The sequence below is a fragment of the Melospiza melodia genome, chromosome 16, assembly GCF_035770615.1.
Source record: "Melospiza melodia melodia isolate bMelMel2 chromosome 16, bMelMel2.pri, whole genome shotgun sequence".
NCBI lineage: Eukaryota > Metazoa > Chordata > Aves > Passeriformes > Passerellidae > Melospiza > Melospiza melodia.
The window spans coordinates 676,718-701,082 of record NC_086209.1 but is presented as its reverse complement, the minus strand read 5'-3'; the positions used below and the strand labels follow the sequence as shown (position 1 = coordinate 701,082).

Genomic DNA, 24,365 nt, shown 5'->3' with positions numbered 1-24,365 from the left:
AGGCCCCACAATGTCATGTCACTCCTCGGTTCAGTGAGGCCTGCACTGTCACAATGGACCTTTGGACCATGGGGGTTTGTGGTGTCCCAATGGTCTCCTTTGGCTCCACAGTGTCACAATGGACCACTGATGACAGGAGGCCACTCTGTGTCACCCTGGAGCTTTGGTTCCATGCAGCCCTGCCATGTCACAATGGTCCTGCTTGGTTTCTTAGTGTCACAATGGACCACTGCGGACAGAAGGCCTCGCAATGTCACAAAGGCCCCTTAGTTCCATGCAGCCCTGCAGTGTCACAAAGGCCTCTTGGTTCCATGGTGCCCCACAGTGTCACAATGGTCCCTGGGTCTCACAAGGCCCCACAGTGTCACAATGGTCTCCATGATTCCATGAGTCCCCTCAGTGTCACAATGGCTGCCTGGTTCCATGAGGCTGTGAAGTGAGTTAATGGTCTTTCCATGGATCCATGAGGCCTTGCAATGGCACACTGGACCTTTGGTTCCATGGAATCTCACAGTGTCACAATGGCCCTTTGGTTCCATGACACCCCCAAGTGCCATAATGGTCTCCAGGGTTCCATGAGGCCCAGCAATGTCACAGTGCTCTCCAGGATTCCATGAGGCCCCACAGTGTCACAATGGTCCCTTGGTCTCACAGGGCCCCACAGTGTCACAGTGGTCCCTTGGTCTCACAGGGTGCACAGTGTCACAGTGGTCCCTTGGTCTCACAGGGCCCCACAGTGTCACAGTGGTCCCTTGGTCTCACAGGGCCCCACAGTGTCACAATGCTCCCTTGGTCTCACAGGGCCCCACAGTGTCACAGTGGTCCCTTGGTCTCACAGGGCCCCACATTGTCACAATGGTCTCTTGGTCTCACAGGGCCCCACATTGTCACAATGGTCCCTTGGTCTCACAGGGCCCCACAGTGTCACAATGGTCCCTTGGTTCCATGGGCCCTGTGCTGCTACATTCCCCCCTCCCCTTCTCAGGCCCCCCTGCCAGCTGAGAAATGCTCCCTGGGCCTTAGCCTTGGCCAACAGCCCCTGGGCTCAGCTCCTCTGCAGCTCATCACAAACACTGTCTGCTCCAGGAACTGCTGCTGCCCAACCAGCTCCTGGTTCCTGTAGGAGCAGCCCTGGGAGCTGTTTGTGTTCCCTGAGTGGCACAACATCCCTGTTCTCACTCTGCCAAAGAAAGCTGCTGATGCCAAGTGCGGCCAGGATGAACCATTGCTGGGACTGAAGCCCCTCTCTTGGGGCCCTGCAAACAGCGCTCCAAAAGGAGCCCTTGGAGCTCTCCTGGGCCAGCCACTCCCTCTGAGTGGGGCCTCTCCCAGCCGGGAACTCTCCCGTTTGCTGCACTCGGGGATCCTGAACAACGACGGAGCCTGGGCCGATCCCCCCACTCCTCCAGGCTCAACCCTTCATCCGCTGGGGAGATGCCAAAGGATCCACAGTGAGCATTTCCTGCCCTCAGGGGAATTTCTTACAGGTGCCTTGCACTGACTCTTTGTTTCTGTGTGCACACAGGAGTGCCTATGCTGAGGAAATGTGGCAGAAATGCTGCACTCCGAGGGGCTTGAGTGCCTTGGATAGCTGAGTCAGTCAGGCCTGCAAGGAAGGGTGAGTCACAAGCTCTAAACTGTGTTAAATGCTCCTAAGGGTTGTTCTTTTAGTAAGTAATGAAGTTTAGTATAAGTTGTAAGATAAGTTGAATATTGTTAAGAGTTATTCCACTGTGAAATCATTAAGTCCTAGGTTATAAGTAAGGTTAAATACTGTCAAGTGCTGTTCTTTTGCTAAATGCTGAAGTCTAAGGTATCAATCAAGGTCTGTTAAGTTTGAGCTCGGCTTAGCTTTTTGGCTGCATTCCTTTTATCCTTGCCCACACGGTCCTTTAGTCACACACACATGCACGCACACACACACGGAGAGTTCATGGTTCACTTCTGGTTTTATTGCCTGGATTCTGTTTGGTTTTGTTGTTGCTTTGTTTCCTTGGTGTGCCTGAAGTGCCCAGTCAGGAACAGAGTGACTTTTGCCAAGGAACTTTGTGCTTCTGTCCCTTAATATTAAATCTGGTTTTGGCTGATCCCTTGCCAGGGGTTTTTCAGCGCTCTCAAGGCCTCGTTTGTAACAGGGTGAAGGAGCCCTGGCCCAGGCTCTGGCCCTGGGGGACACGGGGACGCTGCCGGGGGGTCCCTGTCCCCCTGTGCCACCCCCAGGGCCCTGTCCCCCCGTCCCCATGTCAGGCTCTGGGGTCGATCTCGTGGAACATCCTCTGGGGGAGGCTGCGGGGCCGGGGGCAGGGGGACCCGGGGGGACAGGGGACCCCGCTGTGCACGAGCAGGGTTGGACTGCTCTGGGGGGAACTGTGAGGGGGGCCGGGGCAGAGTGACCTCCCCAGTGCCCTCACACAGCCCCTGTGATGTCGCACAGCTCCTGAGATGTCACACAGCCCCTGAGATGTCACACTGCCCCTGTGATGTCATACTGCCCCTGTGATGCCACACAGCATCCTTGTGAGGTCACACAGCCCCTGTGATGTCACAGGCTATCAGTGATGACACACAGCCTCCTATGATGTCACACAACCACTCTGTTATGTCACACAGATTCCATATGATGCCATTCAGCTGATATGTGATGTCACAGAGCAGATTTGTGATGTCACAGTTTCCCTGTGATGTCACAGCCTTGTCTGTGATGTCACAGCCTTCTTTGTGGCATCACAACGCTGCCCTATGATATCATACTCTATGTCACAACCCACAATGTGATGTCAAAGAACCACCTTCTAGGATGTCACAGCTGGCTCTGTGATGTCACTCCCCCCTCAGTGTTGTCACACAGCCCACTCTGTGCAGTCACACAGCCCCTTGCTGACATCCCAGCTGCTCTGTGCCTCTGTGACACAGCCCCAGAGGTGCTGCTGTGACACAGCCCCCTCGGGGACATGCCACAGCCCCTGCCAGTGCTGAGCCCCTGTGAGCTCTCTCTGTGCCCTGCTGGTGTCCCTGAGGGGCCCTGGCAGCGTGCCAGCCCTGCTGGGCTGTGCTCAGGAGCTGCTCCTGGCCAGAGCTGTCTCTCTGCAGCGCTGCCCTTGCCAGGAGCTGCCTCTGGGCCAGGAGCCCGGCCCAGCTCAGCAGCACAGACACAGCACAGGGACTTAATGACCCTCTGGGGCTTTGGTGCTCTTTGCATCAGACCCAGTCCCTCAGAGTGGGCTAAAAGAACTTCTCAAGAGCTCAAAGTGAGATTGAAACACTGAAGTTTCTTGTACTTTAAATAGATCCCTGTAAGGGACAGGACTGAGAAAGTGTCCCCGGGTTCCAGGGAGAGCAGAACACTGGACGCAGTGATGACAGCTGGGGACAAGCAAGGCAAAGATATCTCTGTGCTGAGCACACCTGGATGTGTTTCAGGAATTCAAAGGGCCAAGGCCTGAGCCCCAGCCCCTGGCCAGGCAGATCCTGTCCCGCCCTCCTTGCTCAGGGCTCTTCCCGGGATGGGCACTGGCATGTGGGCATGTGCAATGCCAGGGACACGAGCATGGGGCGGCCCCTGCCAGGCTGCTGCACAGGGACAAGGAGGCAATGAGGCCCCAGGCCTGCCAGGGTCACTTGTCCCATCGTGGCCTCAGGCCCAGGCCCAGCAGCCATGGCCGAAGTGCTGCCCATGTTGGCTCTGGCAGGGCTGTCTCACAGCTGCTGCCCATCCCTGTGCCCTGTGCAGCCCAGGCTGTCCCACGGTGTCCCTGCCCTGCGCCTCTGTCCCTGCAGGCTGTCGGCATCCCCCGGCTGCCCCACCTGGCTGGGCCCTTCCTTTGCTGACAGCTCTGCCTCCTGCCTGCCCCTGCCTGCCCACACAGAGCCTTGGGCTGCTCCAGGCTCCTGCTGGGGACGTGCTGCACCACAGCCCTGCCCTGCCAGGGAAATTCCTTTCTGCTGCTGCCCAGGCTGGGCCTCCCCAGCTGCCCTTGTGCGGGGTGCGGAGGTTCAGGGATATCACACCACAACCAATATGATCCAGTGAAGCCAAATTTATTATCCCTAAAAAGACTGTATTTATAATAAATCTCTACTGTCCACGTGTCTCTAGCTAATACATGATTGGTTAATCCTAGTTGTTTACACATCTAAATTAGAATGCTGATTGGATCACCTAATTTTTCACGCGTCTTGCTGTCGTCTTCTGGCCCACTCATGGTTCAATTTTTTCCTTCTTTCCCAAGCTTGCTGTCAAACTTGCTGAGTCCTGATGACTCTTCTTGTATTTTTCTCAAGGATATACCAACCCCATTTCTGAATATGTCCATTATCCATTGTTTGTGAATGTGTCCATTGTCCATTAGTACAAGCAGGTTGGATTGTGCATCGGCTGAATATGGCCCTTGTCTAGCAAGAACTCCTCAATCTGCAAAAAACTCTCAACAGTTCCCCGGTTTTGTTTTTGCACAAGCCAGACTGATTTAAAAGCATGCTCAATATTTTCTGCACAGCAAGGCACTACAAGCAGAATTGAAAAAAGAAGACAAAGTATCATCATGCCAAAGGGTACTAAATCCTTGAGCCAGCCTGTTATTCCCCAGGATTTTAGCCACTCATCAAAAGAATTCTCAACCACTGTGAGCTTTTTCATATTCTCCTTAAGCAATGACAATTTCTTGTCAATAGATCCAGAGTGGTCAGAGAGATTCATGCAACACATCCCTTCAAAATCTTCACGCTCATCTCCTTGTGCTAGCAACAAAAAATTTATAGCAGTCCTATCCTGTAACACAGCGTGGTGTATGCTACCTACATCAGTGGAAAGCTCATTCCGGATTGCAGATGTAATGTTAATTTGTTTTCCTGTCCAACAAGCCAATCGTTTGAATGATGTAAGGGCCTGTGATGAAGCTGATCCTGGTGTAAAAAGTGATGCCAGGATAACCGAAGGCCAATTCCACAATTCTACATTATCCTTGCAGTCTGAGCCTAATAGATGCTCACTACATTTTGGACGTTGGAATTTGTGCCTGATGTCAAGCATCTGTTGAATACTAGGGGCAAACAGTGTCAATTTCCCAAAGTAGCATGGTCCTCCTAATCCTTTCTGAGGAATTGCAGGCCAAGCTTTATCTCCACCAAAGAGAAACAAAAGTAGAAAAAAGTTATTGCAGAAGCTATTGTAGAAGGGACTTTTCTCTCCAATGATGTAGAAGCTTTTCTTGTAGTAACTAATGCTGCAAGTAGAGTTTGAGAACCTTTCGATTGGAAGATTTTAGAAAAGATGAGAGCTGCATTTTCACAATTTGGTTGAAAATGCCAACTTGCACAGTCACTTCTGCAGTATATTTTTCCATCTAACGCATTAATTCCAGCTGATGTGCATACCCTAATAAGACTTAGAATGCCACCCTATCAGCAGGTGATGTTTCATAAAAGCTGGGAGGAAAAGTGTGCTCAAGAAGCTGCAAGAGCTAGAGTGCAGGGTGATCCTCTGTATGGTTTAACAGCACAACAGTTACTTGGCAAAGGGCCCGGGGCTACTGCCACTGCCCAGGCTAGGAGCATTGAGCAAGTCTAACAGATGAGCCAACAACTAGCATGTAATGCATTTCTTGCACTTCCAGATAAGATACACACTATGTCTTTTACACAGATTTGTCAAAGAAAGAATGAAGACTTTGATAAATTTGTAGACAAATTGCATGAAGCTATCTATAATCATTCTGATTTCAATTCAGACACAAAGATACAATTGGATGGACTTTGGGATCATTTCTCCATTCCAAATGGCTTTCCCTTCAGTCACAAGAGCCTTCCATCTCTTCCAAAAATTGCCTGCTGAAACTCTTCTGCTCCCATCCTAATCAGTTCACTACTCCAGCATAACCCTTGAAGCCCGGACAGATGACTCTTCAACTAATGATAGTAGAAAAGAAGGGTATTTATTGCAGCCGTGGTCACATGTGAACTAGTTTCCAAAGACATGTGCAAGGAGTTGCAGACTCCTGCTCTCTATTTCTACAGAAAAGGATTTACATTAAGTTTCTAAGGACCCATAATACATAATTATTACCTGCCTGCTTCGCATTTTTATCAGCTGAATATCTATTACAGCTGCGCAATTGTATTCCCTTAAGTGGATTGGTGGGATTTTGAAATGAGGGAGTGGTTGTATGGGAGGAAGAAAGCAGTCTTCCTCATGGTGAACTCTCCTCCCACGGCCAGTTGGCAAGACCTTTTGACCTGCTGCTCATGGTCCAAGCCTCTCCTAACTGTTCAATTATTCTTAAGGCAAGGTCTTTCTATGGTCTCAGCTTCTTCACAATTGCTTCCTCTATCCCTGTCACTCCTAGCTTTATGTTCCTAATATATTTGGTACTCTTTAACTAAGGCACATGATTTCTGCTACCTGTATTACTAACTTAGCTTCTTACCTCATTTTAAAATCTTAACTAAAATATGCAATCTTCTACTATCTCAATTCTATTCCCAGCTGGGCCCTCAACCCATCTGCACTTTTCAATTTTCCTCATTACATTTTCAGCTAAGCCCTTGACTCACCTCAGGCACATCCCCGACTGCCTCTCTCCCAGCAGCTCAGAGCTGCATTGCACAGCGCTTGCTGTGCGCCACAGAGCACAAAGCAGGCTGGCCTGCTGGGCCTGAATATTTCTGCCAAACACTCTGCATCTCACACCTTTGCTCTGGCTCAGTGCAGAACTGCAGGGTTGCAGGCGCTTCCTCCCAGAGCTGCGTGAGGCGCTGGCTCCTGCAGATGGGCCCTGCCAAGCTGTCCCTGCCTCACGCTGGCCTCGCTTCCCTGGCACAAGTGCCGGGCCTGAAGGAGCTGCCCTGTGCTCCAGCCTGCCGAGCAGCCCGGCTCCCTGCCCCGGTGCCCAGAGTGCTGCACACACTGCTGGCCTTTGCCAGGAGTTGCAGGGCAGCCGGCAGAAGAGGAGGAATCCTCAGGCAGCCCAGCGGCCCGCGGCTGTCCTTGGCCTTTCTCTGCTCCTGGGCACACTCCAGACGGCCATGGCCCCCAGGCCGAGCTGTGCCCAGCACGGCTGCGCTTCCCCTCGGCAGCAGCCAGCTGCCACCTGGGCTCTGAGAGCAGAGGATTCGCCCGCTCCCAGCAAGAGGCACCCAGGGCCCGGCTGCTGCCTCTTGCAGCTCCAAGGGCCTCCTTCCAGCCTGCCTCTGCCGGGGCTCAGGCTGCTCCCGCCTCTGCCGGGGCTCTGCTGGGGCTCCAGCCCGGGCAAGGCCGGGCCCGCTCTCACCTCACAGGCGCTGACAGCTCTGCGCCACAGGAGACCTTCCCGAGCACCCTCTCTGATCTTTCTGCTTTCTCACTTGAGCAAGGCTCTCCTCCAGCCGAAGAGATTATTGCATTTAGGGATACAAATGCAAGTGGCAGGAACCCCATTGCTCTCCAGTCACAGCTGAAGGCCTGCATCGGCACAGGGTGTTTGGGCTGCCTCATTCTTCCTTTGGTTTTGCCTTCAAATGCCATTGCCCTTTCTGCCTCAACTAGAAATACCACAGCTGCGCCAAAACCAGCCAGTGGGTCATATTCCAAAGGCAGTGCGGTCTGGAGAGGATGAATGAAGAAGAGCCCTCCTCACTTATGAAACCATACAAAAAAAGCCATATGTGTGACTTAGTGCCAATAAAAAAAAACAATTGGTAATTCAGAAAAAAATGTTGAATTTTCTGAAGGGGTCAGAAGGAGGAGGATCTTCCAAGTGAGTTGATGTTTCAGAAACTTTATTAATTAACACTCTAATCTATAATTCTATGCTACAAATCTCTTTAGCAACCCTACTCTACAATCCTACTCTAAATTGGTAACAGAGATAACATCTTGACGTGATTGCTATGTTCTCGTCTCCTAGGGTTAGGGTTAGGCTTAGGTTTAGGCTTAGGTTTAGGCTTAGGCTTAGGCTTAGGTTTAGGCTTAGGCTTAGGCTTAGGCTTAGACTTAGGTTTAGGCTTAGGCTTAGGCCTAGGCTTTGGCTTAGGCTTAGTGTTGGGGTTAGGGAAAGGGTAAGGGATAGAGATAGGGATAGGGTTAGGGTTTGGGTTAGCATTTAAGGTTAGGGTTAGGTTTTAGGTTTAGAGTTTAGGGTTATTCGTCTTCTTCACTGAGTTGATGACTTGTGCCAGGATGAATGGTGGCTTGGCTGAAGTTACAAATGGATGCTGTCCACCGGAAAAAAAAAAAAAAACAAAAAAAAAACAAAGAACAGTGAACCATTACTTTCCAAGCTCATTGCTTCAGGGACTCAATCAGGATACATCAAGTTCCTGGAAAGACCCAGAAAGAGGAGCAATGGGACCATCTGCTCCCCAGTCATCCCCAATGTGCAAGACCTTGCCATCACAGGCAAACCTGGCCCAGAATCCCACTCATCTGTTTATTGCGATGTCTTCATCATGCTGGGATTTTTGCCCTGCCAGCGCTCTAGAAATGGCGCTTTCTGTCCCGGGGTTTTCTTCCTTTCAGGAAACTCCAATGACTCACATAGGTCCCTGCCTTTGAAAGACAGGCACTGTGCTGATTCCCACAGGGACAGAAAGCAGTGCCTGCCTTTCCATGCCCTGCCCCTCGTGTGCTGGATGGCACCTTCCTTCCCAGCAGGGCCAGCCCAGTGGCACTGGGCCCTGCAGTTCCCTCTCTGCCACACAACCTGCCAGTAACCCTGGCACAGTTCCCGTCTGCTTGAGCGTGCCAGGCAGCAGATGGGGCTGGGACAAGTCCCTCCCAGCTGTCCCTGTTTGCATGGCAGAAACCTCTGAGGGTGGGCTGGGGGGCACCAACCAGGGCCCCTCAGAGGCTCACAGTGAGCCCCCCACAGCCCCTCCTGCCCACAGCCAAATCTCTGACCCCTAGGCTGGGACTGGCTTCCTTGGGTTCCTCCACCACCATTTCATGTCTCTGTACCCTGCATTGCTCTACTTCAATTCTTTTGCCATTAGATAAAGCTGAACACTCCACAAAATCACAAAAGAGGGCAACAGAAACACTCAGAGGACAGAGCACCTCTCCTCACAGGAAATGCAGAGGGAGCTGGAGTTATTCAGTTTTGTGAAGGACAGGCCCCAGGGAGACTTTATTGCCACTTTCCAAGACTTCACAGTGGCTTTGAAGAAAGTGCGGCACATCTTTTTTAACAGGGCCAGTTACAATAGGATATGGACAAATATTTTTAAACACTAAGGGCATCTAATGAGAGTAGGTCTAAGGAAGAACTTGTGTACTCAGAGCATGGTGCCACACTGGCACAGCTTGCCCCAAGAGCTTGTAGGTGCCCCATCCCTGCAACCATTCCGGCTCCGGTGGCAACGGGCTCTGAGCAACCTGATCTCTTTAAAGATGTCCCTGCTCATTGCAGGACACTTGCACCAGAGGACATTTACAGGGCCCTGCCAGCCCAGCCCAGTCTAGGATTCCTCACCATTTTCATTTGAAGAGCAGCAAGAGTGGAGGTGAGGAGGAAGGGGGCTCATCTGCTGCCTTGGGCTTGAGTGGAGGAGGAGCCCATCCCTCAGAGCCTGTTTCACCTGCAGCCCCTTCACATTTTACCTGCAGGAGCTCCTTGGCAGACCAACGCTGCTCCTCGTCTGTCTGCAGGCAGCAGCTCAGGAAGTCACGCAGCAAAGCCGAGAGGAGCTTGGGCTGCCGCAGCTGTGGAGTCCCTACTGTGGCTATCAGGTATGTAGCCTGGAGAGAAAGGAGACACCAGGCTCCACCTCCTCCTTTCACATCTCTAAGGCTCTCCCAGATCCCTTTGTTTAACCTCTGTTCTTCAGTGGCAGTTTCTGCCCTGGCACAGACCCAGAGATGACTTTCCTTTACCAACCAAAAACCCAAATGCCGATGCAGCCACAGCTTTTCCACCATCCTGCAGATCTTGCCTTGGCAGCTGATTTCATTGCCTGACCTAGTTAGTGGGAACTACATCAGCAAAAGGACATTTGCTTCTCTGAGGATTCATGCCAGCTTGAGATGGGTTTTGGAAGAGGGACTTTGCTATACTAACTAATTTCAAGGGTTAGTACATGAAAGGCATCTCTGCGGTGCTTGTTGGTCCTTTAAGTGCATGTGCCCTAGAACAAAACTCATCAAGGTTTTTGTGCTGTTCTTGAAAACAATGGGAATTGGAAGAAAAGAAAGGAAATCCATCAGTTAATACCCAGGTAGGGAAACAAACATTTACAATCTCCTCTTCAACACAGACACATTAAGATGCCTGCACAAATGTATTGGGATGAAAATGCCTGCTTGGGCACACAGGAGCCACTTGCAGCTCTGTCTCTCAGCAGTCTGAAAATTTCAGCTTCCCATTTTTGCAGCCAAAGAAAAATTGTCTAGGTCAGAAGAAGGAGAGGTTCCATCCCTATGGACACCCTCTAGTCATTTGGCTGCTCAAGTCAATGCATTAATGGTAGGCCCATGCCAGAAAGTGCCAGGAAACAAACAGGAGGTTTTGGCAGGCTCTCCACATCACCAGGCTCTGGCTTGGTGGCGTGCAGAATGTTGCTTGGGCTGGGAGAGAAACACGGTCACTGAGTGTTTCAGCAGCACTGCACAAGAAGCAGAAGAGACTCTGTGCATTACACCCTCATGCCCATGTTTTCCAGTGAGAAGAAACTGCACACAGGGTTAGGTTCCTCTCTAAAGACCACGGTTTTAGAAACTTTGTTGGGTTTGGGTTTCCTTCCTTCATTTCTGGAAAGATAACAACACTTGTAAGATGCTTTTTCCCTGTTATTAAGGCCATCTACACAGACAAAAGAACTGGAACCACTAACCCAAAGGAAAGCGTTGAGTGAAAATGGAGTTTGTTTGGAGTTTGTTTGCATGTGGTAAGGCTTGAGTTCCCCCACTGATGCAAGCAAAAGTACAGCAGATGCTGATGTGTTGCAGGGACATTTGTAGGAGGGGACCTTGGTGGAAGTCGTTCCAGCAGATGGCAATGGGATTTTGTCCAGTGGCACACAGGACATGGGACAGGTGAGAAAGACTGTGGGATCAGTGAGTATTTGCTCCTTACCGTGCCAGAACTTTCGCCCAAGTAAGGAGGTTCTTGTTCTATCATTTCAATTCCCACAATTCCAAAAGACCATATGTCCACTTTGGGGCCATATGGTTGACCTGTCACCACTTCAGGCGCCATCCACCAAGGAGTCCCGGTTACCGAGCACCGTCTGCTCTGCTCAGGGGTGAGCTGAGTAGCGAGGCCAAAATCAGCTGAGGAGAAAACAAAATACTGGTTTTATCTGAATTCTGTGCAATTAGGAAAGCAAGCAAAAGAATTCCCCGGTAGAAGTTTGAAATTGCTCTGTTGAATCTCCTGGCATTGGCGACTTTAAAAATCCCCCCATGTTTTACACTGCCTCTAGCAGTGGCTTTTGTTCTTTGGAAACTTTAGACTTGTAACTCCCTCCCTCTGGAAGGGACCCATACAGAGCAAGGCCACTCTTGACTGCTTGTGGCTCCTTCCACCTCTGTGCATGTTGCAACTGTGCCCTCAGCTCGCAGCAGGGGTCCCTGCACTGCCACCAGCACCATTTTTGGGGAGCTGGCAGTCACGCCAAGCAGCCCCACACCCACATCCCTGGAACGCTGCACCTGACCGAGAATATACTGACCCAGTTTGACAGAACCGTCCGTTCTGAGAAGGATGTTGTCACTCTTCACGTCTCGATGGATCACATCGTTTGCATGAAGAAAATCCAGTCCTTGCAGGCACTGAGCGAGAAAACAGAAACAGAAGGGCAAAAATGAGTGGTGTGATTTCATCACACAAGAAAGGAAACAAAGAATCTAAAAGATTCCCTCTCCAGGGGAATGGGGAGTAATGGCAGAACAGTCATGGCCACTGAGAGGAAGAGCTTGCTGCTCCAACACTTGCAGAGCAGGACCTTTCTGAGGAAAGGCACGTCAGCTTTTGAAAGAGCAACAGCACCTGCTGTTGTAGGCTGTCCCCTGCCAACCAGCCAGGATGACTCCTGCTGCAGCGCATGTGCTCAGAAGCAAAGAGCATTCTGGCTGCACTCCTATCCTTTTTAGCTGAGCACTGAGAGAAACGAGTCTCTCTCTTCTTTCTTTGCTGTTTGTTTCAAATCCTGCCACCAGCACCTTTGCTTTTACAGGCAAGGAATGCAGTGAAGACAGACTCCAGGCAAACATTTAGAGAGGCAAGGTGGAGAACAGCAACTACAAATACAAGAGACAGAGCGAGAATACAACAGCAGGGGATAAGAGTACTGGCACTGAGTACAGGGAGTGCAGGGGCACTGGCAGGCCTTTCCCTTGAGATGCTTTTACTTGCCCATAGCATACCAGCAACACAGAAACAAAGCTCGGCACAGGAAACCTCTCCTGTTCTGAGCCCCTCTTTCCCAGACAATCCTGCCCAAGCCCTTGGAAACACAGATGGGATTGCTGACCTCCCGACTGATGGCTGCCATCTCATCTTCAGACAGGCAGGTCTGGCTGACGATGTCGCTCAGGACACCTCCATCCATGTACTCTATAACCAGCAAGAGTTCCTCGCCCAGAAGGTAGCTGAAAGAAGGAAACAAGGGGGTAGAGATGAACATGCATGGCTACGTTGATTTTTTGCTTCCAGGTTTCTTATTTCCAGATGCCTTTGTGACAAGGACAGAATCAAAGGAATAGACATTCCCTCTTGGCTGTGCATTATTTGCAATCTGTGCAGTCTCATAGAGAAAGACACATCTGTGAAAAAGGAGATGTCTTAGATGGGCAGCAAATGAAACGTGCAGTTTAGAAACAGCCCAGACATAAAACATGCCAGGCATGGTGTTTCTGGAAATAAGCACCTAGTCTTCCTGGCATGCATAGCAATGGCAAAGAGAGGCAACAATCCAAGGGAAATCCACTTTAGGATGGTTCATCTGCACTTAAGAAACTTTAAAAAATCAATCCCAAATAAATGTGGAGGCAGTGAACCTTGAGGCTATTGAGTTAGGAAGATACAGCTGATCCAGGTTTTGAATAATTTTGGAGTAATTATCAAACTAGGTGTGCCAGGGAAGACTCATGCAGACAAGATGCACTCTCTTCTCATCCATTGGAGATGAGTAGAGAAATATGAATAAATAAAAATTACCAGCTTTACTTGCTGCCACTGACCAAAGTGGGTTTTTAACCTCTCATGTTTGCTTTATGTAAACACACATCCATGGGATAAGACCATGACCTCTCACCTGTCTAAATAATTCACAATATTGGGACTCCTATACGTCTTCATAATCATTATTTCATTAAAGGTTAGCTCCTTCCTCCTCACTCCTTGAAGATTTATTTTTTTTATTGCCACCTAAAATGACATTGAAAATCAGTAACTTGAGGGGTTGGTGGCACGAGACCACAAGGCATGTGGAGCGAGTGGTTTTGCAATGACACAGCTGAGCCGTGCCAAACTGCCTTGTGATTAGGCACTGCAGTAATCAGGAACTGACATTTCAACAGCCTTGGGAGCCAGTTATAGGACACGTGGGGCCACTGACATTTTGCCTTGACCACTTGGTATCAACGGTGTCTCAGTTATCACCCACAAACCTCTGACCGCACTCTCTGCCGCTTTGTATGTGACTCAGAAGAAGGAATCCATGCCTTAATACTCTGTGGATACATCTTGTGATATGGGCAGGGCTTAGGGCTTTCAAGGACGCCTTGCAGATCTCTCCCTACGTGCAGTTCCCAAGTGCAGCCCTGCAGGTGGCTAAGGAACTACCAGTAACTTTCAGATGGATTTGCTGGCAGCCAGAAATGAGAATTCAGGACTCTGAAGCTGTAGCCCCAAAGAGCAGTGAGGTGCTCGCAGGCACCACCTTTGTTTTAGCAATGGAGAGCGAGTGAGCGCGTCCTTCTCTGAAAGGAACCGCTGCCCTCCGTGCCTTCCTTCCGGCAGCTGAGGAGGACAAAGTCCCAAATGTGTTCTGTGGGCTGGCACCAGTCTGTGCTTCTTGTGCCTTTTCAGCACAGCTCTGCCCAAAGCTCCAGCCACAGCTCACACCAGAGGGGAAAGCCCTCGAGTGCAGCAGAGCCTGCAGGGGCTGTTGACATTTACCTCTCCTCCTGTGGCACTGTCGAGTGCTCGGTAAACATCTCCAAAAGTCCTAGAAAAAAACCAGAAGCAGAGAAAGGAGAAGCTGTTTAGATCTTGCAGTGAAAGGCAGCCCACACAGGAGATCTCTGCTGGAAGTGTCAAAACCTGCAGGATGCAGGCGGGCTCTGCCAGAAGGGAGATGATGCATTTCCCTCTCAAGTGCATGGGCACTGGGCCTGTTCCTGAAGCACTGGGCTCCAATTTCTAAAGGGAGTTTAGTCTTTCCTCTTGGGTTTCACTGTCTAAACAGTGTGGTTCCTATCCTGACCACAGAGTGTTTCCCTCTTTAAAGCAGGGGAAAGAATTGTTCCTGGGAACTGTTATCTCACAGCTTTGATAGGGCATAGGTTGCTCTTTCAGGCAAACAAGTTTCTTCTTTTTTCATTAGTGTGCCAGTACGATTTTGAGACACACAAAAAATGCTAAAGAAATTAACACAGAGCTGTCCCACACTTGAGAGACAAGGAGACCTTCCAGGTCCTGTTCCTTGATGCAGGCAAGACCTCGGTAGCAAGGCATCTCTGACAATGCCTTCTGAGCCCACTCACAAATTCTGAGCAGCATTGAGAGATGGGACGACCTATCCCCAGTGTGTGATCATCTTTGCAGCTGTCCTGACTTCACGCTGGATAGACATTCCACCCCAAAAACACCTGGCCCACGGTTGTGCAGGAGTAACTGCTGTTGGACTCACCCGCTGCCAATATAATTCAGATGCGTGTATTTCATCAGGGGATTTTCAGTGGTGTTCACCGTTCTCCCTGAGGGAAACAAAATGCAAGATGCTGACTTTAAAGCAGAGATCCCAGCTTCCAGGAGATACAAAAGGCAGCCCCAGCGCCTGGAGCTCTGAGCCCTTTGTGGTCGGCTGAGTAACAACAACCACAACCAGGCAGACAGCCCTGCAGCACAGGTGGCCAGCACAGAGACTGATTTGTACAGTCTTTTGAAGAGTTCTCTTGACAGGAAACAAAGCACACGGACATACAATCCCAGGAGAGGAGGACATCTTCCCCACCTTTCAGCAGTTTGCCAAAGGAATGCCTTCCCATTTGTAAACCAGAGCAGCTCCAGCTGTAACCGATCCTGACGGGGCTTGCAGCATCAGGACCCTGACCTGTTTGTGAGCAGGCTGAGCTCAAAGATGCCCCTCTCCCAGCTAAGGAAGGCTCCAGCCTCTGCAGTCCCTCCAGCCCTCAGGGACAGGGCAGCAACCACAACAAGGCTGGCAAAGCCCCAGCATGAGCACTGACAGGCACTGATGGGAAGAAGCCAGAGTGAGCCTGAGCCCCAGACAAGCTGTTGCCCCCATTCAGGACACAACAGGATGGGCTTTGAGATCCGAGGCACAGATCAGTGCCCTTTTTGTCCCAACAGGTGATGGCAGACACAGAATCCACTGGGCTCTGGTCTCAGCCCCACCAGGTCTCTTATCTGAGAGCACAGCACTGGCAGCTGTTACGGGCAAGAAGCAGATTCATTGGGTTGTGCTGCAGAATCACAAAGGGCTTGATGTGTTTTCCTAGAGACTGATCTGAGCAGGGCCTGGGCCAATGGGTAGGATTCTAACAGTCATGGGAAAGAGTGGGAATCAGGTATGGAAAAGTGCCATGGATCTGAGGGATATACCATGGCTGGGCTGGAGGCTCTCTCCTGAGAAATGCCTGCAGTACAGTTTTATCTGATCACGCCACTTGGATGTGTCTCCTGGACACATCTTGATAAGCATAAAACTAGAAGATTAAATAAAATTTGTTATCAAAGTCTCTGTTTTTCCTTTGGCAGCACATGGAAAATACCTTGTCCTCTCTATTTGTCCTGTAACCTGATGTTCTTTCAAAGTAGTTCTTATTGACAAAAAGATAGCATTCTCTTATTGACAAAAATATAGCATTCTCATGAAAATAAACTGCAGATGTAGTAGTGGTAACAGTAACAGTCATAAAAATGACATCAGTAAAACGTGGGGTAGAAGGGCTCCTTCAGGATGGAGAAAAACACAACAAAAAACCCCCACCAAAAATGAACAACAGAAAAGCAATCCCACCCCACCCCCCACAAAAAAAAATCCCCAACCCAAAAGACAAAACTCCAAAGTCAGTCCATTTCTGTAAAGTTTTTTTGCTGTGATGACTGGTTGCAAGTCAGGAGTCTAAGGAGAATTTAGGAAGTTAAAAATTCTGTTCAGTTTGGCCACTAGCAGACAGGACTTGCCTAGATCATTTGCTAGGTCACAGCCTTCTGCTGATCCAAGAACAATCCCTGCTTCAGCCTTTAGCAGAGAGGGAAGCTCAGGCAAACCCAAGCCAGTCCCAGGTGCCCTCAGAGGCAGTAGGAACACCCAGAGCTCTCTCGCTGCCTCGGAGCACAGCACTGCCTCTGGGGAGTCCTAAATGGCCCTGTGACACCGAGCTCAGGAGGAGCATTTGTTACAGCTCTGCTGACACCTGCACACAACACACTGTCCCTCAGATAAGAAACACCCCAGACGTACCCAGCAGCTCCAGGTACTCCTCCTCAATCTCCTGTTCCCGGGATGTGCCCGAGCCTGAGTTCCCAGGTTTCACAGAAGGGCTTCCTCGAGGTGATGCTGCTGCAGCAGCAGGTTCAGAGCCCATGATGTGCTGGACCTGGAGCATTTCTGGTGGGCACTGTTCCTGTGCCTCACTCCTAACTTGGGATTCTTCATTGCCACACATTCCCTGCAAGTCTTCGCAGGCTGCCCGGTGAGATGTCAACACTTGCACCTCAAGTCAAACAGAACAAAGCAGTCAGACACTACAGCTTGTCCCTGTCAGCCAGGAGTCATCGACTGTGAGGAAAGCAAAGAACAGATTGACAGGGGATACAACAGCTTGTTTCAATCCTCCATCTGGGTCACCAAGTTCCACTGTAAAAACACCTCAAGAAAAAAGGAGAGCAGGAACAGGCCAGCAGGAATCAATTTGGATGACTGCTGGCCAAAAGGCCAAAGGACAAGTTTCACTGTCCAGGGCAGATGCTGAGATTCAGCACACCGGGAAATGTCCTTCAGAGTGACTGTGATACACACACTACAGCAGCATGGCACTCAGAGGCATGGCCCCACTCCCTGCTGCTCTGCACTGGAAAGGCAAGAAGGGCAGAAACCACCAGATTGGTGACTGCAGTGGCTGCATCCCTCTTTCACTCACTTGGTTTTGCAGAGACTGACGGAAGCGATTAAGTTTCTCTCGGATGATTTTCATTTCTTCCTCCAGCTGCTTATGCCTTGCCTTGATCATACTGTGAGCTGTCTGAAGCTCTGCATCCAGCTGTTCCTTCATGTTCTCTAATAAACAAAAGAGAGGACATTTCATGAGTGGAGTGGCTGCCACTCTTTCATTCACCTGGTTTTGATGATCGCCCCTCTGCTGATGGAGATTCTCCTCTTGAATTCTTCCCATGTCTTCCTTGTTCTTTCTCTTCACTGCCATGATGTCACTCTGAGCTTCGGGCAGCTCTGCTTGTGGCTCTGCCTTGATGTTCTGTACACACAAAAGCAGGGCAAGGGACTGAGAGCTGCCATCAGGCTCAGCTTTTTTCCTCTTGCAGCCTCAAAATCACATTTATTCAGCCCCTTCTTTCTGCTTCCCTCCCCACATCTGCCTCCATTGCAAACCTCCTGTCCCAGGGCTGATCTCTACAGATTGCAAGGCTCTGTGCTTCCATTGCCTGTGGGACTCCTGGCCTCCTCAGTCCCAAGAGCTCTGGTTTATGCCCCTCTCCCTGCCCTTCCCTCAGTGCCCTGGCCAGTCAGGCTTACCTGGCCATTCTCCTGTGGCTCTTCCACCTGCTGCCTGAGCTGCTCTTCCTGCTCTCGGGCTGGGAACAGCTCTCCCTGAGTCTGGCATGGCAGCTCAGATGAGGCAGTGTGCTCCTGCTCTTTCTCTAGAAGCACCTGCACAGAAAGCAAGAGAAGATGGGTTTCAACTTCCCATACGCCCTTTGTGGGCCAAGACTCACAGGCTGCTGGGCTCACACGTTCCCAAAGCACTGTGCTGCTGCTCTCCTGGGTCGTTCTCTGCCCGAGGGGAGGCACAGATTCCAAAGTGACCCTGGCCCTACAATCAGGGGCCATCTGAGACTGAAGCTCCAGCAGCCTCTCAGGCAGCTGACAGGGAAGGGGTGGCATTTCTCAAGGGTCTGGTGAGGGCCTCCCTCTGCTTCCGCCGTGTCCTGTTTGTCTTTCAGTAGTGACTGACTCCCCGCCCTGTCCCACAGCTCCATCCTGGCTCTGCAGGGGCTTCCTGGGTGAGCTCACTCCTTGTGAGAGACACTTCTGGAGTTCACCTTCTCTTCAGGCCTGCACCAGCATTCCTCCTTCCTGACATCCACACTCTTGTTAGAAAACCGGGTCATTCAGGAGATAAGGATGCATGCAAAGATCTCTGATGGAAGTCAGAGAACCTCTATGGCCACCCCAGTATATGGAGGAGGACCAAGGTGTTTCTTCTCCCTCTTTTGTCAACGGAGAATTCTGACCAGCAGTAACAGAGTTTCTCATAAGGCCCCATTAACGAATGCACTTACACAGCCCTGGGGATGCCAGTGAAGGAAACCATGTGTCATGTATGGCATGGCATGTATGACCAGAGTCACCAGACCCCAGCTACAGCATGGGATAGTTCCATTCCCTTAAGACATGCAAAAATTTAAAGGACAAATGAAGGCTTCAGGTCAGAAAAGGCTGGGGTAGGAAAACATGAGGGGAAAAAACAACCATCTCTGGAGGGGAAACATCTCTGCCTACTCAGGATCAGTCAATGGAACTTGTCTCTAATTCTCTCCTGAAGGGATGCATTTAGGTGAGCTTTCCATCTTCCACTGCTTTGGAGCAGAGCCAGGAAGATTAAAATGGATAGATAGACAGATCTCACTTTTATCATCTCTCTTTACTGTGCTGTAGAATTTACATTCTTTGAATGGAGAGAGATATAATTCTCTCTCCTAGGTTTTTTTTAAGGGAAGGTAGTGAGAAACTCATAGAAGGAGAGAAAACAATTATTATCTCTACTTGCTGTTCTTGATTTTTAGTACATGAAGAATGTGTTATAGTGATTGTTTACTGAAAGTGATTTGTTAATTGGATTTTAGAGATAGTTGTTTAGACTGATTAGATAATTAGATAAAAGGCTGTGTGGAGACAGTCACGAGTTTTCCTTTCGTATGTTTTTAGTATAATATCTCTTTAGTATAGTTTTAATATAGTACTAGTGTAATATAACATAGCTTAATAAAGCATTTGTTTAAACTTCTGAATCATAGAGTGAAAGCACATTTTTTGCCACGTGGGGGTCACCCTGAATCAATCCTGTCCTTTCTGTCGCTACACACATCAGCACTCGGCAGCAGTGCCCCAACCAGCAGCCATCCTGAACTTGCTCTCCTGTTGCTTCAGTAACCCACACTCTTGGGGAATCTGGAGCATGTCGGTCCTTATGGAATGCAATCAGACCCAGAGCATTGCACTGGGAACGGCTCTCTTTGTGCATCTGTGCTCGGGCAAGTTCTTCGCTTGGACTCGCCCACACTGATGGTGCTGAAGTGGCTGGAATCAGAAGTGCAGCCCAGCCCCTCCCAGCTCCTCTAATCTCTGAGCACCAGCTGGAATGCAAGGGCATTGATTTCCTACTCAGTTCCCAAACACAACACACACTGATTCCCTGGGCAGCCAAAAGACATGGGAGCCGTTAACTTGAAAAGGATGGGATAGCCCTACTGGCTGGTCTGGCACCAGAACAGCTCGTTCTGCACCAACATCCCTGCCCCAAACGATGTGTTCTTGTGCAAAAATACTGCATTGTCCAGAACTGCCCCCTTGAAAACTAAAATTCTAGCAGAATTTCTGCCAGTGCTGTAAAAGGGTAGGAAAGACTGAGAAAAAAGCTCCCTTGCTCCCTGGAGAAGGAGAAATTGCACAAGGCTTCTCCTTCTAGCAAATAAACAAATCAACAAAATATGGAAGTGTTACCCACACCAGTGTCTAAAGCACTTGGATGCAGTGAAGGGATGTTTGGCAGGGACACAGCCCTCGCGCTGAGCATTGGCTCTATGGATCCAAGGCAGGGATCAATGGCAGTCTGCCTGAAGGTCCCTCATGAGCCCCCATTGTCCAGGCTAAAGCTCCCTCAGCACCTCCTCCCTGGCCTTGTGCTGCACCCCTTGCCCAGCTCCCCTGTCCCTCTGTGCCCACGCTGCAGCCCCTCCATGACTTTCTGCTTCCCAGGGCCCACAGCTGCACACAGCACTCCAGCTGTGGCCGCAGCGCTGCCCAGCACAGGCCACGCTCCCTGCCCTGCTCCTGCTGCCCCACTGCTGCTGGCACAGCCACCGTGCCCTTGGCCTTCTGGGCCCCCTGGCCCCACGCTGCCTCCTCTTCAGCTGCTCACGGCCGCCAGCCCTGCGTCCTTTGGGCCCACGCAGCTCCCCAGCCACAAAGGTGCCCACTGCACTTCAGATACAGCACGCACCATTGCAAGATGGCCTTCCTGTTCTACCACCTCATGTTCCAAGTAGATATCATCAAGTTTGATAGGAATAGGATTCTAAGTCCCTCTCTTTAAATTAGAATGATCTAATTCAACTGTACAGGAAATTGCTCTTAATTACATTTTTCCTATCTGCTGTCTGCAAGCATCGTTCTCTTTTCAAAACTAGTTTCTTAGTTCTTCAAACTCTGAGAAGGAACTTTAAAAATAGCTATCTCTGCCTTTATTATTTTTGTTACAGGCATGAATATGGTTTTTCTTTCGGCCTTCCTAGCTGGCCCTCTACAGTCTACTGCTACTGGCCAAGCTCTCAGCTTGCTCTACAAGTCTTAAACACCAGGAACATGAAATGTTCCTTTCTCACTCACCTCAGGATCTTCAGCGCTGCTGAATACATGCTTCAGGTGTCCTGTAGTGGGAAGGGAAAATGAACCAGATGCTGTCAGAAAACTGCCTGGGCTGCTGAATCCCACAGAACAAGTCAACCCAAACAGAGATGATTTCCCATTTCACAACATCCCTCCAGGAGACACATCTCATTCACACAGCCAGCAAGAGATCAGGACAATATTCTTGGTTGTGCCTACACTGCAGCCAGTTTAGCCAGGAAATGAATACAAATATGATCAAGCAAATGCAAAGTGTTTTTAACACTCAATGCTCCTGTTCTACCAAACACATAAGACAGCTTCTGAAATCTTCTCCTTCAGGTACTCTTTTTTTTTTTCACTCAGTGTCATGCACTAATTCTGATTAACTTGCAGGAAACCGTTGCCCAGAAAAGCTTCCCCCAAATCCCCCAGAGGTGGCGCCGTTCTATTGTGGAAAAGCACAGCAGCCCTTCCTTTCAAAGGGAACAACTATTTTAGCATTTAGTAAAAGGTCAAGTTAGTCAAATCCTTTCATGACAAAATTTAAAAAGAAAGAAGCTTTCTCTGAATTCTGGGAACAACTGCAGAGTTTTTGGAAAGCCTTAAAGAAGGTCTGCCAGTCTACATTTTCAAAGGTGTCTTGCTTCTCCCAGCAACCTGAGGAAATGACAGACTCTGCTGCCACAGATTCTCCCGTGCAGGGAACCGAAAGCCCTGCAGGTTCCCCTGCAAATGCTGCCCCTGTGGCTACAGACACCCCCTTTTTAGCTGAACCTCTTGACAGGAGCTTTACCAAAGCAGAGGCATCCTAATGCTCTTTCTGTTTCAAAATCAGGAACTCAGCCCCCAAGAAAGAGCAGGAAGACATACAAAAGCCAGGTTAGGATACACCCTAACCTAAGCAGAAGGGAAGCCTCTACTTACGTGCAAAATTCGTGAAATAATAAATGGAATAAGTAATGCCATATGCAGCAAAAGCTGCAGTGGCCAGATGGTTAATTATTGGCATATCTGCAATTTTTCTAAACGCTAAACAAACAAGCCTCGTGTCAGTGGGCAGCTGCCTACTGACAGATGCTTTGACCAGGAAGGTTCTCCTGATCTGAGCAAGGCCTAGGGCTGCTCTGACACTCAGGCCTTCCGTGCACCAAGGCAACCTTCTGATGCCACTATGACGACGTGGCAACCATGCCCTGACATCACAAAAGGACAGCTCTGTGTTGGTCTTTATGCAAAGCAATAACCAACCTTCCCTACAGAAAACACAAAAGAGCCTGGGAAATTCTCATCTGTTACAAAGCAGCAAAAATTCCCCTCAAGGGCCAAACCCTGTTGTTCAGGGGATCCAAGAGGAACTCCAGGAGTGCCCCAAGCACCTACAGCCTGTACCCCAACTGAGCACTCAGATGGGACACAAGCAAAGGAACCCAGAACAAGATAATGGCGCACAGCTTTGCACGTGTGAGAAATGACTCTCACTTTTAAAATTTTAAAGGTTTAGTAAACCTTAAAAAAGGACTGAATAAGGAAAAGTCGCATCGTTGGGAGTCTCTGTGATTAGCAGCCATGTGCTCATCTGCAAAAAGGATGCTCTGCCTTTTATACCCTCAGCCCCTCCAAAAGTTTGTCAGTCAACTCTTTCTCTGCTGCCCATTGGTGGAGATTGCTTTCCTTCATCCCGACTGGAGGTCAGGTGTTGTTACACCCTGCCTGCTGGTCACAAGCCAGCCCTCCCCAAATGCCCTGACTGCCCAGGCTGTTACAAGGGGGACGGGAAAGAGGACTATGGGAGGATATATTACAATATAATCACTACTCATTTGAACATCCACATAACATCTGCTTCTTAATTGTCAGACCCAACCATTGCATTACTGCTCCAGAACACACAGAACCAGGAGAGAAGCCACTGTTGGCATCACAGCTGAAATGCTTCCTAACAAATCTCCCCACCTATTTGCACCTTTATTGGACATGCCCAGGGCTCCGGTGCGTGTACATCTCTGCCTCTCTTCCCCTTTGGCAGCAGTCGAACTGGCAGCATCTGCCCGCCAGCAGCAGCTGCTTCCAGCTGGGAACGCCACTGGCGGCGCTGATTTCCAGAGGCTTCTGTGTGCCAGGGGAAGCCAAGGCAGGAGCGGGTTGAACGGTGCTGGCGCTGCTGCTGCTCTGAGCCAGAGAGCCCCGGCTGGGCAGGGCACGGTGCCCACTGCGCTGCGGGCTCCTTCTCCTGCCACAGCTGGGCACACCTGGCAACAAGGCATGACAACCTGTGCGCAAGCCAAGGGGTTTCTGGGGCTGCACTGCTCTGCACACACCCAGCACACCCGCAGCACACAATTTTAACCCTCAAACTGGTAAACCAAAGGAAAACAGCTGGAAAAGATTACATTTTCACCATTCTTACCTGCTCAACAGAAGTCTTCAAAATGAACGTTACCAAGCAGGGCCCAATTCCTGCTGCCAGCTCAGGGTTAGAAGAGAGGCAATCCTTGATCTCAGCACTGGGTGTGTGGGGAATCACTTCCCTAACACGTGCACACCCAGCAATCTCACTTACTAGTTTGTATCCATGGATCTAAGACATATTCAATACTTTGCTGAAACTCACAGGCTCAATATTCCCCCAAATGATTTGATCTACTGATTGATACTTATTGACTTCTTGATACTTAAATCACTTCTCCGAAGTTACTGACAAGAGAACAGGAGTGTCCTGTAGGTCCCTACTGGTCATTGCCCCAGGTTCAGGAGGAGACCCATGCAGAAAATAAGCCAGGACAAAACTGGGCTTGCAAAGCAAATTCATTCTATTTGTTGCAGTAGCAAATAATACATACCAAGCCCTGGATTCCTAAAAATCTGCTGAGCAGGAGAAGGAGGTGGAGCGTGGTGCTCGGCAGCAGGGGCAGGTGGGCAGTGCACTTTCAGGACATCCCCTGGAGCAAAACCACGTGCATCTCATCCTTCTCACCCTTCCAGCTCAGAACCAGGCCTGGGATCTCCTGCTCAGGAGTGGAATTTCCCAGTTACAGCATCGGCTCACCCATGGCTGGTGTGTGAGATGAGGCCATGAATCCAGGATTTAAAAGAACTGGAAGAGTTAAAATTTTAGCAAGATTTAGTTAGGGGGAAAGAGTATAGCAAGAAGAGTAGAAATAATAAGGGATAATTAATTTTTATCAGATAAGGTAGGCTAGGGTAATATATCACTTGCCTGTCTTTACTATGTTTAAAGAAGCGGGATGGGATGCGGATTTCTTTGTGACAAAGAAGAGGACCGTAGCCTGCACCTGGGCCCCGAAACTACAACTACAGCCAAGGGGTGTGAAAGCCTGCCAACAGATCATAAGGAA

At 49.8% G+C, this 24,365-nt stretch overlaps 1 protein-coding gene across 2 annotated transcripts; it reads right to left on the bottom strand.

The window, feature by feature from the left end:
- Window positions 1-4,032: 4,032 nt before the first annotated feature.
- LOC134425883 (serine/threonine-protein kinase PAK 1-like) lies at window positions 4,033-11,891 on the bottom strand. Of its 2 annotated transcripts, none has more exons than XM_063170899.1 (4): window positions 11,641-11,891; window positions 11,043-11,239; window positions 9,572-9,709; window positions 4,033-5,904 (listed from the first exon to the last, which is right to left on the bottom strand). In XM_063170899.1, the coding sequence occupies exons 1-4, from the start codon at window positions 11,789-11,791 to the stop codon at window positions 5,791-5,793; spliced, it is 600 nt and encodes a 199-aa protein (XP_063026969.1). In that variant the 5' UTR covers window positions 11,792-11,891; the 3' UTR covers window positions 4,033-5,790. The 2 variants fall into 2 exon arrangements, with proteins under 2 accessions (XP_063026969.1, XP_063026970.1); XM_063170900.1 differs by lacking the exon at window positions 4,033-5,904 and adding an exon at window positions 7,212-8,187.
- Window positions 11,892-24,365: the final 12,474 nt, after the last annotated feature.